Raw genomic sequence first — 14459 nt, 5'->3', positions numbered from 1 at the left:
ATCATGCCACAAAGAAAGAAGGGATAGCCTTAACATACCTAAGCCGATTCTCTTGACAATCCCTCTAACACACGTCAATTGCGACAACACGTAACGGCGGATCGAAGTAGGGGAAAATCCGTATGATATTCTTGAGAAAGATTGCAATGTACTACCTTTGAATCGCAAAATCCCATTGCTATTATGCTAAGAAGTCTCATATGAATTCTTGTTGAAGTAACTCACGTTACTATCATATATGTTTAGTGAAATCTTGTTGAAGATCGTTACTTAGAGATGGGATGTAAGCATCTCTATTCTATATATTAAAGAATCCTTTTGTTAATTTGAGAGTCTTTTAAGGCTTAGCCAAGAGTCCCTCTAAAGGCGCCACCTAACTATGTAAGTAAAGAGTCACTAATTAGCTTTTGAATTCCATTTCCCTTGCTTCCACGTTGGCACCTTAAGCTTATCCAATAATCTTCATTAATTATCCATCAATCTCTTGGTTAACTTGTTAATTTTCCATTAACCTATAATTAACCAATAATTAACCAATTACCTATATAATTAAGAATTATCTAAAATTACTTAAAATACTACTCACTTTTAACATACCTTATATACCTCACTATCATGGTCATGTGGTACCTTGTATGGCACAAGTCCATAAATAACGGATATTATATCTTAGACCTTATTTTATCCCAAAATGTCAAACTTCGACAAAACTCACCTTTACGAATTTACTTATCACTTGTTTGAAATAGCGTAATACTTATAATCCCAAAATAATCTCCTTCCCAAACTTACGTTGATTAACTTACGACGAAACTTTAACGTACAAAAATGCGGAATGTAACATCTCATTTCCGAGCTTATATCAATTTACTTATGGCGTACATCCACATACGAAAACATAGGGTATAACATCATTCGCCCCTTTGGAGCATTCGTCCTCAAATGTTGACTGATGCACTTATCATTCTCATAACCTATAGCTCTTGCGAAAACTTTAGTACTCTTCTTGCCATCTAGGCAATTGTTCTGTGAACAAATCCAAAGGCTAGGGCATTCCCCCCTTTAGGCCTCTTTCTCACACCACGGCTTGTGATCGGAATTCTTCCAATCTTGTAACTCTTGCTACCTTTTATTATCCAGCATGTACGACTCTGACCTCGTAAGTGCGCCTATGCGATTCTTCTCTCCTTTTTTTCCAATTTTTAGCCAATCTCTAGGCCTCACTTTGTAAACATATACAGAGCTTGACAAGATGTCCCTCTGGGAATCTATAGGTATACTAAAGTTCTTCGCTCGGTACTTTGTCGAACTTACGAATATTGCTATATCTTATTTCATAGGCCTAGTTATCTATCCGCATGACTTTACTGCATCTAAGTAGGTCATACTATACCATAACTCTTACTTCGATTTATCGTTACTGATGTATGCTACCAAACTCCAGGTTACTTTCTTTGCTTATCCCATATGTATAAATCTAAGTCCTTTAGTGCTTCCTCATTACTGTTCATCTTAAGAATGACGGCCTAATCGCATCTCATACTTTGTGACTTTTGTCCACCCATTGTTGATTCACCTCAATATTTATCTACAATCTACCACTGATAACTTGAAACCTCTTACGTAATCACTAGGGCTCACGTTGCATCGTGGAATATTTGAAGTGATTTTCCTGATCCACATGGGGGAGATACGATATTATACTTCCATAATCGTATTTCATAGCATCCCAATGTGATTTACCTTACGTGAGTATTTTTAATCCTATGTCATCCATGAAATCCCCTCTCTTTATTTTTCTTTAAATCATTACTCAATCGAAGTCCCAAACGTCATTCTCTATCTATCACGATTACATCCTTATACTACTACCAGGGCAGCATTCCATCTCTTCTAAATGTTACTAGCCTTAGACTCCTTTGAGTTCATTCAGGCTATACTGAGATTTCTATAACTTAGACAAACCATCAGCTCTTTTGTTTTCATGGGCTTAATCCCGAGGACTTATCCCTTCTCACTCGCCTTTCCTTGTCCTTACTAATGTTTTCTTAAAACCATGTCGCTCTACCATACTTTAGCTTGCGACCTACACATATCTATTTATACTATTCACAATCTTTCTTCAACTTTCTTGCACCATAGATTTTCTTATGTCATCTTGGAACATCAAGTGAGACATAACATCATTTCTAACTCTTCTTTACTTTCTTAATTAGACTTCTCGATACCTAGAAACCATAAGCTGGAAGACATGCCACTGATGATGCTGCTATCATTCCTGGATACTGAATCCCCACGCTTCTAGCCGTCTATCCGAAGTACAAACTATTCACAACCTTGTACATTTGAGTATCTCGTACGTTGCTCATCTTTACCTTACTTACCTTAAAAATCTTGCATCGTATCTTCTTTCTCTTTCATAACCCCCATTCCATATAGATATGGTTCACATCCACAACTTGAAGTTTTATTATAATACTTGAACCTCTGCCGCATACACAATCCGGTGGGAGCTTCAAACTGACTTCTTATGAAGCTGGTACTCTTCTAACTGGCTCTATCGTAGAGCCGTTATAAAATATGGCTGATGTACTATTGCTCTTGTACCCCTGATATTAAGAGTGATTTCTCTATGTTCTCAATCACGCTTTCTATAATTTTTTGAGTCCAATAATCAGACTCCTGATTTACTTAGTTGATGTAACTACTTAGTTTTCTCCTCCTTATGATCAGCCTTTATGTAGGCTTAAGCTATCTTTTGATCTGTGGCTCATGGTATTAGTTACTACTTTAGCCTTTCATGGGCGCTATGGAATATCCATGATACAATCTTCTAACAATTCAATCCTTTATCTATGACTTGGACTCAATTCTTTCTTTTAACTTATATCGGAGTCTTCTACGGCTGTATGATTGTCACATATATGCTGCATGGATAATACTCCAAAATCTTGAGTGCATTCATAACGTAACTAACTCGGGATCATTAATCGAATAATTCCTTTTGTTCCTTCTCAGCTTTCTGCCCCCTTGTTGCGTGCATACTTAGCTTATCTTAGTTCCCATGCATGCTGGAATTTTCGTACAACTCATATGATCTTGAATATTACTTTTGATTTTACTTTCCGTTCATTAGCCACAGTAGGTGCCACTTTCTTATGGAGTGCATACAATGTTGTAGTTAGACTATTTTTACATGGCCATTTCTTCTTCAAGTTACTATGCTTAGGTTGAAGCCATCTTCTTTATTTCCTCAGCTAGTATTTCATTGTAATACTTAGGGAGGACCCTCTGACTCTTCTAAAGCTGCGAGTTTATTACATCGTATACTCAACAGAATTTTTGATGTTCTTCCTCGCCTATAACTATTCTTAGTTACTTACCTCCACGTCCTTATGCTTGTAGGGTTGCTTCTGAACTAATATTTTCACTCTCTTCCAGTGGCACTCTCTTTTATTTCTGTATACTTATACGGTGCCTTTAACTACCCCAACTCCTATCTGAATATTTTTCAAGGGTCACGATGTCATATCTGCGAGACTGAATTCCCCATGTTGGGGTTCACTGTGTTTATCTTGCACGATCTGTTGATTTGTTTGTATCCTTTTGTCTAGCCATAACTAGGCTATTCCTAAATCAACTACTAACTCCTCGTTGGTCCATTCTCGTATCTGTATTCCGCGCAATCCCTCTTGGGTTATTCCCTTTGTCTTAACTTATGTCTCTCATTGGCTCCTTATTTATCAATAACATCTCGGGTAGGAACCCTTACTTACTTTCCTTGACGTCGTGCTTGTATAATGTTCTGGAATCGTAGCATATCTGTAGGATTTGAATAAGTGCAATCTCATCCCTTTCTCATTTTTATCGCAATCTTCCTTTACCATTCCATAGTTACAAGAACCACTTAATTCTGACTTAATGCCACATCACTCCATATTCCTCTTTAGGGGAGTAATAAGATATATTGCTACGATAATCTACGTATAGATGTTTTACCTCTTCATCTTTGGCGTCTTTTCACATCATCGATGTCCCTTACTCGCCTCGCGGTAATCCTTCTGTACCAAGGATAACAAAATTCCTTACTCACGAGGGAGACACCTAGTGTAACTGGCACATACAGCCCCATAAGCTTAACTTTGCTCACATTGCTTACTTTAGGGAAGCATCTTCCTGAATGACCTTTAAAGGTTATTCTTCTATCGTCAATTCAATTATTGCTGGAACGTGATCTCCGAAATTCCCACGATGTCAACTATAATCAAATCTTCTGATCCCTAATTCATGTTCAATATATCTTGTTCACTAGCCCATACTGATTTGTATTACTCTGGGGTCTAACTTTTCCTTCTGGTAATCACGCTAGAGTCACGAACTTACCTATACTCTTTTGTTGCCTCAAGGACTGTCACCTCTAAAAAAAATTCCTTCCCTTGACTATAGACTCTATAATACTATCATTTTTTGATCTACCGTTGTCATCCATGTATCACATCTTACTCATAATGTTTCATTAACTCTCTTCTTGTTTCCCTACTAACATTTCTGTTTATCACTTTATAATGAAAACTTCAACAAGACATTCTTTTGCTTTTAGCTCCCCTTGCTCCATCAACTGGCTCTTCGGGTTGCCTAATATTATTACTCTACTAGGGACGGGAGCCATACTAAGATAATATTTATCCCTTCCAGGATTTCAGTGACTATCTTTGTAAAAACAAATTTGAACACTCTAGTATTCATATCTAGCTGTACTACTCTAGAATGCACCATCTAGGTGTCTCACAAGAAGAATTATTACCACGTTTTTAATATTTTATGGATTGTCAGCTAACGCTAACAATCCATCCAACATTTTGGGTTACTTTAACCCTAACTGGATCCTGATATCCCGTCCTTCTCTTAAACTATATATGTTGGCTCCCATGGAGCATAACTAAGATAGATGTGACTAATTGTATATACCTCTGTTGTAATTGAAGGTAACTCAAAATGCTTATATTTCTCTGCTTGAATTGTAAATATTGTTAATCTTTATTAACTCGGTACCTCGTACCCTTCTTCACCTTGCTTCTTTTACTTGTTGAAACTTGTATCTACCTTCTGAATCTCTAATTGCTTTTCACCATATGGGTAGATATTATTGCCTTAAGGCTCCTTATCAAGAAGCTTACACGTCTAAGTACACACATGTTCTGCTGAAGATCTCACATTTACTCATCATAAGCATTATGCAAAATCGAGTTTCTCTGACTCAACTCTTCCACATCCACATGCAATCTTTTACCAACTGTCTTTCTGGATGTAGGTATCATTGTATTATGAATAAGATAGAGTTTAGGAAATTGAGTTCTTACAACTGAGCTCTACCACACGATCTAGAGTAAGAAGAAAGAATGACAGTCCTAAATGCCCTGTAGCCTCCTACTTATAAGTGTGGTGCACAACACACCCATAAACAAGACTCTACTAGACACGGCTTGTAGACTCCCTAGGACAGAACTGCTCTGATACCACTTTTGTCATGACCCAAACCGATGGGCCGCGATGGGCACCCGGTGCCTTACTCAATCGAGTACCAATATTACATATCCTTTTTATCGTACTATCATTAGCAAATGGGCCAAATGGGCCGTCATGGGCTAACCAGAATAAACATAAGGGAATACTCAATATAGGATAACCCAATCTGATATAAAAACTTATACATGTGACATACGGGCCTATAAGGCCAAAATGATCACTCGTACACTGAACATAGGCTGATAAGGCCATACTATCTTTCATATACATAACATATGTCTACAAGCCTCTAAGAGTAAATCCATACCATAAAGGTCGGGACAGGGCGCTGCCATACTAATCAATACACATCCAAATCATACTGACCAAGTAAGCAACTCTAGAGAAAATGGAGCGCATCAACACCTTCCGCTGATCTGATAGCCTACTTAGAGGACTCTCGACCTGTCTATCGGGACCTGCGGGCATGAAACACATCGTCCCCAAGCAAAAGGGGCGTCAGTACAAATAATGTACCGAGTATGTAACGAATGAAAATCAGTAAATAATAGACATGAGAGAAACATGGAGTAAAAGTCTCAACATGTATGTCTGAATAGATCTGTGAATCATTTAATATTATAATGTCATGCATATGCATATAAATGCCATACCATGCATGGGTATATGTGTTCATAACAGCATTAAGCCTCTGGACATCCCATCATATCATCTCGGCCACTATGGGCAAAGTCATCAACGTATATCAGCTGATCAGGTGGCGGTGCGTATATAATGCCATAACCTTTTTTCATATCCCATATATATATATATATATATATATATATATATATATATATATATACGCATATATAACGTCATCTGGTCATGGGTCAATGTACATAAATAAATGAATGCAATGCATGAGAAGTACGTCAATAAAATCTCTCGGAATGTCATAAGACCATTATGCCTTTGATTAATATCATGAAATAAACTTTATCAACTTATGTATTTTCTGAGACCCATGAACAAATGATAGAACAATAGGACACATGGGGAATCAAGAACATAGGCATCTCTAGTCATTTATGAAAGCTGTGCATTTTCTCATTTCGTTTTATCGTATGGATCATGCCAAAAAAAAGAAGGGATAGCCTTAACATACCTGAGCCGATTCTCTTGACAATCCCTCTAACACGCGTCAATTGCGACAACACGTAACGGTGGATCAAAGTAGGGGAAAATCCGTATGATATTCTTGAGAAAGATCGCATTGTACTCCCTTAGAATCGCAAAATCTCATTGCTATTATGCTAAGAAGTCTCGTATGAATTCTTATTGAAGTAACTCACGTTACTATCATATATGTCCTTTGATGAAATCTTGTTGAAGATCGTTACTTAGATATGGGATGTAAGCATCTTTATTCTATATATTAAAGAAGCTTTTTGTGAATTTGAGAGTCTTTTAAGGCTTAGCCAAGAGTCCCTCTAAAGGTGTCACCTAAATATGTAAGTAAAGAGTCACTAATTAGATTTTGAATCCCATTTTTCTTGCTGCCACGTTGGCACCTTAAGCTTATCAAATAATCTTCATTAATTATCCATCAATCTCTTGGTTAACTTGTTAATTTTTCATTAACCAATAATTAATCAACTACCCACATAATTAAAAGTTATCTCAAATTACTTAAAATACTACTCACTTATAGCATACCTTATACACCTCACTATCATGGTCATGTGGTACCTTGTATGGCACAAGTCCATAAATACCGGATATTATATCTTAGACCGTATTTTATCCCAAAATGTCAAACTTTAACGAAACTCACCTTCACGAAATTTACTTATCACTTGCTTGAAATAGCATAATATTTATAATCCCAAAATAATCTCCTTCCCGAACTTACGTCGATTAACTTACGACGAAACTTTAACGTACGAAAATACGGAATGTAACATCTCATTTCCGAGCTTATATCAATTTACTTATGGCATACTTCCACGTACGAAAATATGGGGTATAACACTTGAGCCCTTACCCGTTCTTTGGTGGCGTTGATTAGTTAAAACAGAGTTGTTTGCAAATAGGTACCCTAACGCACCTTAAACCGTTAGGTGACGACTCTTATCTTTTAATACCCATTTAAAAGGGTTGTCACACGTCGAAATCCGCTTTCATGAGAAAACGGGGCCCGACAAAGAGTCCACCAAATTTCTTTGAACGTCTAGAAAGTTTACCTCATCATCATCATCATCGTCAGATTTTGCCATCATGGCAAAAATGGAATCATATTCAGCTGCTTCGCTTTCAACTGCCATCATAGAGGTGTCGCCTTGTTCACCATCTCCCTCATATTCACTGGAGGAGTCTCCCTATCAGCAAAAGCTTGTTTCACAACATTGTCAGTAGCATCTTTCCTCTTGAATTTTCTGTCAGGAACCGGGTTCCTTTTGGTTGTTTTGTCTGTATTGTGCTTGTACTGATCTTGCTTGTGTAGAGCACAATCTTTGATGAAATGTCCTGACTTCCCGCATTTATGACACAAGTCATAGCCTTTTGATCTGCTGGAGCTGCCCTTTTTCGGAATGCCTCCATTTCTGTGAACCATTTTTTGAAATCTCCTAGTCAAATAGGCCATGTCAGCATCCTCACCACTTGAATCATTGTTGTGTGCCTTGAGGACAAGGTTCTTTTCCTTGGGGTTCTCTTCTTTCATGGTCCTTTTTCTTCATTTCTTATATCTTCATATTTACAATGAGTTCATCAATAGTCAGCTTTTGCAGATCTTTTGCTTCTGTGATAGTATTGACTTTGCTTTCCCAAGAACCTGGTAATACACTGAGTATTTTCCTGATAAGTTTGTTCCTTGGAATGATCTCTCCTAGAGAGTGGAGCTCATTGATGATGGAGGTGAATCGAGTATGCATGTCCTGAATGGACTCATCATCCTTCATCATGAAGAGTTCATACTCAAGTAGTGAGCATGTCGATATTTGACTGCTTGACTTTAGTTGTTCCTTCATGTGCGGTTTGGAGAGCCTCCCAGATCTCCTTGGCAGATTGACAAGCAGAAATTCTGTTATACTCCTCTGGTCCAATACTATAGACGAGGATCTTCTTTGCACGGAAGTTTTTCTCTATAGCTTTGCGGTCGACATCGTTGTACTCCTTCCTTGTCTTTGGAACTGTCACTGCTGGCTCGTCAATGGTCTTCATGGGGATGAAGGATCCATCGCAGATGACATCCCAAAGCTCTGAATCTTCAGCCATGATAAAATCATGCATTCTTGTCTTCCACCATCAGTAGTATTGTCCATTGAATCTTGGTGGTCTATAGGTTGATTGACCTTCTTCAAAGTTTGGTAGAGCAGCCATGTGGATCCTTTCTAGATGTTAGCCTTATAGAGAGAACCTGCTCTAATACCAATTGATGTAAACTTACAGTCCACCAAACTGTATAGAGAATCTGGTTCTCTATTAGTTCCCACAGAACACACACACACAAAGAAGTAAATGACACAACAGTTTTTTACGTGGAAAACTCCCAACTCACGGGATTAAAAACCACGACCTACATTCGTGGGATTTTAACTTCACTAACTGAGCAAACTTTAGATTACAACCTATTATAATCTAGGAATTAACCTCTTAATCTCTCACCTACTTGTAATAACTCTATTACAAGCTTCTTTGTAATAACTATATTCCAAAACTCACACTTTGACTAACTTTAGCCAAACACAAACACAGAGTTTATGGTTTTACAATCGATGTCCTACAGAATGCTTCTAACTAAGCTGGGTAGGAATTATAAGTACATAACACTTAACAAAGATACAATAATATTAAGGACATATGATAGACTTAGTGTTGGGATCTGATCCTTCGTTATGTTGCTACTTTATACTTCAAGCCTTGGAGTCAATGAAAGACGACAGCACACTTGAGAGAGACTTAATGATTTAGGGTTTTCAAGTGTATGTTGTCCCTTGCCTCATGTTGGTAATATATATAAATGAGGTCATTGGGATGATGAATGCAATTATTCGGTACAAGGCATGCTCCATAAAGTGACTGTTGCATATGCAGAAGAACAGTGCAACAACTTTAACTGGTGTAGGGAGTTGACTTGTACTATCACCGGAGGAACTGATAGTCATATGTTCCCTCTGCCGTTTCTTTGACTGAACATGTTGGAACTTGTGCCAGACACGAGACTTGTTGTTCTTGAGCACTTTGAAAAAGTGTAACAGGTTCCCAATCTGGTTCTCACATGAAGTTTGTTAGATCATCAAAATATAAAAAGACACGTAACTTAACAGGAACAAAAGAACTAATTACAGTCGATACTGGCCTCTTCAAATGTACAGTCAGCGGATTGTGGGCTTAGTACATTGTCATTCCTCTGAGAATTTTGCGGTTAAGAGTTCTCAATATGTCACCAGCAATTCTTTGACAAATTACCATTCATGGTTATGAACATAACAATCTGAAAGCTGAACAAAATAATGTCTTGGTAATTATTTGACTTATCAAAAACATAAAATAGTGTCTTGGTTACTATCATCACATCATTACCTGCTAAGTTAGAACTCGGTGTTAATGGCTTGTCTACTTTCCAGAAAATTTGAACAGGAAACTATTTAGAAACTAAACTGTTCCCCATATTAGTGTATATTGGATTGTGTGTGAGATCATAGAGAGAGCACAGATGGCTACTGAGAGAAAAGAACAAAGGTTTCTTTGCGCTTCTATTAATTACAATTACAATGAGAAGAAAGTAGAGCAACAACTACTTACAACATGGAAGGAGGGCGCGGGGGGGGGGGGGGAGGTAATATTTAGAAGATTGCTAGGGGCATGGTGAAAATTTGGACTGCGCTTTTCACAGCTTCAACATCGATATCTACCAATTTTCCTGTCTTTGATGAAATGGTTGCACATTTCTTTTCTTCTGCATTGGGAACAAAACTTCTGGCCTTATCCTCAGAACAGAATAGCCCAACACTGCACAGAGAAAACCAATACAGATTTCAGACATGGTTTCATGCCCCCGCAAAAAAGGTAAAATAGATACTCCCTCATTTTTTTATTTAGATGACATAGTTTGACTTGGTATAAAGTTACAAAAAAAAAAAAGTTTTTTAAAACATGTGGTCCTAAAAAATTAAGGGGCGAAAATTTTGTGGGACCACGACATTTGTAAAATGAAAAGTTTAAAGTTGAATTGTTTTCAAATATAGAAATATGTTGTTCTTTTAAATTGAAACAGACGGAGTAGTAAATATAAGTCAAGTGTATCAACCACCCACAAAGACAACAAAAGGTGCAAAAAATTTGCCAGTTACAGCTTGTAATACATGACATTACCTTGGCTTTCCACGCGCATGAGCAAGTTGTATGGCAGCTGTATTTGTAGCTATCACTCCAGCAGAGTCATCAATAAGAGCAGCAAGCTAGGTCAGAGAAATTTGTGTAACACTGTTAGTTGCTTGTGCTCATGTTGCTATCTCCTTCTAAAATTCGTTACTACTATGTTTCAGTACGTTCATGTGGAAAGGGCATATATATAAAGTTGCCAGTAATAAACATGCAACAGAAGCAGACTATATTTCATTTGACTATCCCCTCTGCTATAGTATAAGGTAAATTGTCACCATTATATATCTGGCTCCAACAATTTCTCTGTTTATGGTTTTTCAACCACTGGTGTATCAGTCGATGAAAATATGATATCATGATCTGGCAGAGAAAACAAACCTGTCCAGGAGTGGTTATGAACACTATACTAGCATCTAAACCAACTGCATCTTCCACATTTTCTCTTTCTTTCTCATGGGGAATGACAAAAACCGGCTTAATTCCCCTGATATAGTTTGCTGTTCATTAGTATATCTCACAAAATTTCTTGCATTTGACAAAAAAGACTAACCAGCTTTCCGACAAACACAGAAATCATACCTAATCTCTTCTGCTATCTCGGCCCAAATCTCAACTGGAAGCAAGCTATCAGCATCGCCCCTCGACTGCATAGAAGCTTTGGAATCTGATTTTATCCCATGAATTACAATATATTTTCCTCTCTGTGCACCAGCATTCTTATATTTTGCCTCTACAACATCCCTAATCTTTCTTGAGATTGAAATTTTAAGTGGGGGTAAAGGTTGTCGTGGTACTTTACGAGCTGGTCTGCCTAACCAATCAACCATCTGACGATACCTATTGTCATAAAAGTGTGTCTGTAAACGTGTGATATATATATGCAAAACCAAAATTTCAGTTGAAACGTCCACTTACATATGGTATCCGCCATCGGAAAGATTCATGCTTTCTGGTGTAAAAGTTTCTGATAGAAATAATCCTGCTCCTGCAGAATTCACATTTGGGTAAATATAGCTAACTCTGTCGCGGGCAGTTGACATAAACAAGAATACTGCATGTCCAATCCCTGCCAGTTTGGTTGACAAGATCATATCATAGTACCTACTCTGCAATAAACCATGTATTAGAGCAAAATAACTTAGCAAATATATAAATTCTCTATTCATAATGCAGGTAGCTTGAAGCTGATATGCAGAACAGTAAATTTTTATCTCCATTTGACTAGAAAAAGTGATTAATAATTTAATATCTTGAAGTTAGTGTAAGCAATTATTTAATTTCCAAACACGGTTTGCTCGACTTCACAAGCCTTTTCCAGGCAAATCTTAAAAGTCAGAAAGGTAGTTTAAAGTAGATTATTATAGGTGCAATTATATTAGGTCCAAGGAGATCATTAGCTACACAATTAAGAAAAGAACTTCAGTAGTATACACCGACTAGTGTAAGTATTTACACAATCAAGTCACCGATAAGATAATTACACGTAAATCTTTATACCTGGCCAAGTGGCTTAGTGTTTGATGTTTCTCTAAGTTTAGGGGCAGTGTGTTAATTACATTACATATATCAAGATATAGCAAGAATCAGATATCGAAGGCAAAAATTTGTTTAATTAATGATCTGTTATGGCAGAATGGCACGGCAAACCTTAAGAATTCCAACCATATCTGTGTACTCTGCAGGTTCAGGGAAATCATCATCCAAATCATAGGCATTAGCCCACCTCACATTTTTGTTCAGCTCAAAAGTCTGTTTTCCCCTAGGCGTTGCTAAGATATCCACTTGAACGCCAGGGTACCTATCCTTAATCATCTGAATTGTTGGGAAAAACAGCAAATTCTCATAAACTCCTCCATCAATTACACAACAACATCTCCTAACATCACCTCTAATTTTCAAACCCAAAGAAGCAATTTCGACAGAGTATCCCATTGGGAATTTGAGGAATCCGTATGGATTATCGGGATTATCAGGTGGCCTTGGATCCTCATCTTGTTTACCATCAGAAAAAAGTGAACCATACTCCATTTCAGGGTCCTCACCATAGTCAAAAGGGTCAAGCCATGGATTTTTCTTCTTAGCATTGGGCCGAAAACTCCCTGATTTTCTGGCACAAAATGTGTTATCCAATGGATTTTTAATCAAGAAAGGTACATTTGTGACATGGGTTATAGGAAAAGAAGGTGGGCTAGTAAGAAAATGAGAAATGAACTTAGGCATTAGACTAGTTGTAGCCATTTGAGTGTATCATAAAATTCTGCAATAATTTTGGGATAGGAAGTGCTTTTGTTACTAAAAACTATAGCAGAATAGCAGAAGCTGACGTTGGATTTATGAATGTGTGAAGGGTGTTGGATAAGTAGGTCCCAATGTTTCCCTTTGTTCTTGTCTTGTTTTCTACTTCTGGTAGTAAAATACAAAGTGCTAGCAAATACTATATTCATAGGGAGAATCAGTTACAGGTTTCCTATAAAAAGATTGCTTAAGATGCAATTAAGGAAAAAGATGCATGAAAAGGAAAGAACTCCTCTACCAATAGTCAAAAAAGCAAGATTAGAAAAAGAGTCAATGATGAGATCAAAAGGAAGAAAAGATTACATACAGGGAGAGAGACGAGATCTTAAAAGGGAAAAAGTAAATTCTTACGCTTTGTTTTATTCACTAACTAGCTTGGAAGTAGTCTCTCATCTTTTGACTTTAAGGTAACCTCTTTTATGAATCAGAACCGTTCTTTTTGGTAGTATAGTTTCCTCTTTATAATCTTAATTAATATATGAAGATGTTCATGAAACTAAAGTTGTACTCAAACTTCCATTTATAACTTATACATCACTCATTTATAATGTAACAGTGCTCTAGTAGTGCTTAACTAAAACTAGCCTTACTAACTTCTAATACTTCAAACTTAGAGATTGAGGGTTGGTCGATACTCAAACCCAATTATCAAATCAAAATATATCTCACATTTTTTTTAACGTGTCATGGAGCAACTATTATCAGAAAGTTTAATTCTAAACTCTTATGTATTCTAAACTCTTATAAGAAAGTTTAATTCTAAACTCTCGACAAGGTGGGTTTGCTCTGATGGTAAGTACCCTCCATTTCCAACTAAGAGGTTGTGAGTTTGAGTCACCCCAAGAGCAAAGTGGGGAGTTTTTGGAGGGAAGGATGCCGAGTTTCATTTGGAAACCGCCTCTCTACCTCAAGGTAGGGATAAAATCAATAATCAAACACCACATCTAGTTTCTTACTTATCCTAACTTAAGTTTTTAGTTGGTGATTCCCCTTGTTTCCTTTTCCTTTTTTTGGTTTCAAATTAGTCCAATAATGGTAGTATAAAAAATACTACATTTTAAGGGTTAGTTGTTAGTATCTGCTTTTTGATTCTAAATTTTGTAGTCTACGTAATATTTTCTTATTCTTCAAAGTATATTACTCTAGTTTATAAAACCAGTAAAATATTGTTAGATTGTAAATAATTTGCCCTTCAATTAAGTAAAAAAAAACATAAGTAAATTTAGAAATAATAATTCAAGAAGAGAAAAGAAAAAAGAGCACAAAAA

At 36.9% G+C, this 14459-nt stretch overlaps 1 protein-coding gene across 1 annotated transcript; it reads right to left on the bottom strand.

Annotated features, from left to right (window-relative positions):
- Positions 1 to 10233: 10233 nt before the first annotated feature.
- LOC107780908 (photosynthetic NDH subunit of subcomplex B 1, chloroplastic) lies at positions 10234 to 13202 on the bottom strand. Its single transcript, XM_016601524.2, has 6 exons — positions 12544 to 13202; positions 11812 to 12002; positions 11476 to 11733; positions 11275 to 11380; positions 10885 to 10970; positions 10234 to 10521 (listed from the first exon to the last, which is right to left on the bottom strand). The coding sequence occupies exons 1-6, from the start codon at positions 13132 to 13134 to the stop codon at positions 10356 to 10358; spliced, it is 1398 nt and encodes a 465-aa protein (XP_016457010.1). The 5' UTR covers positions 13135 to 13202; the 3' UTR covers positions 10234 to 10355.
- Between the last annotated feature and the right edge of the window lie 1257 nt (positions 13203 to 14459).

Source organism: Nicotiana tabacum, chromosome 4 (assembly GCF_000715075.1).
Source record: "Nicotiana tabacum cultivar K326 chromosome 4, ASM71507v2, whole genome shotgun sequence".
In the NCBI taxonomy this organism is placed as follows: domain Eukaryota; kingdom Viridiplantae; phylum Streptophyta; class Magnoliopsida; order Solanales; family Solanaceae; genus Nicotiana; species Nicotiana tabacum.
The sequence above is the reverse complement of the archived record's forward strand: the minus strand, read 5'-3'. Positions and strand labels throughout refer to the sequence as shown.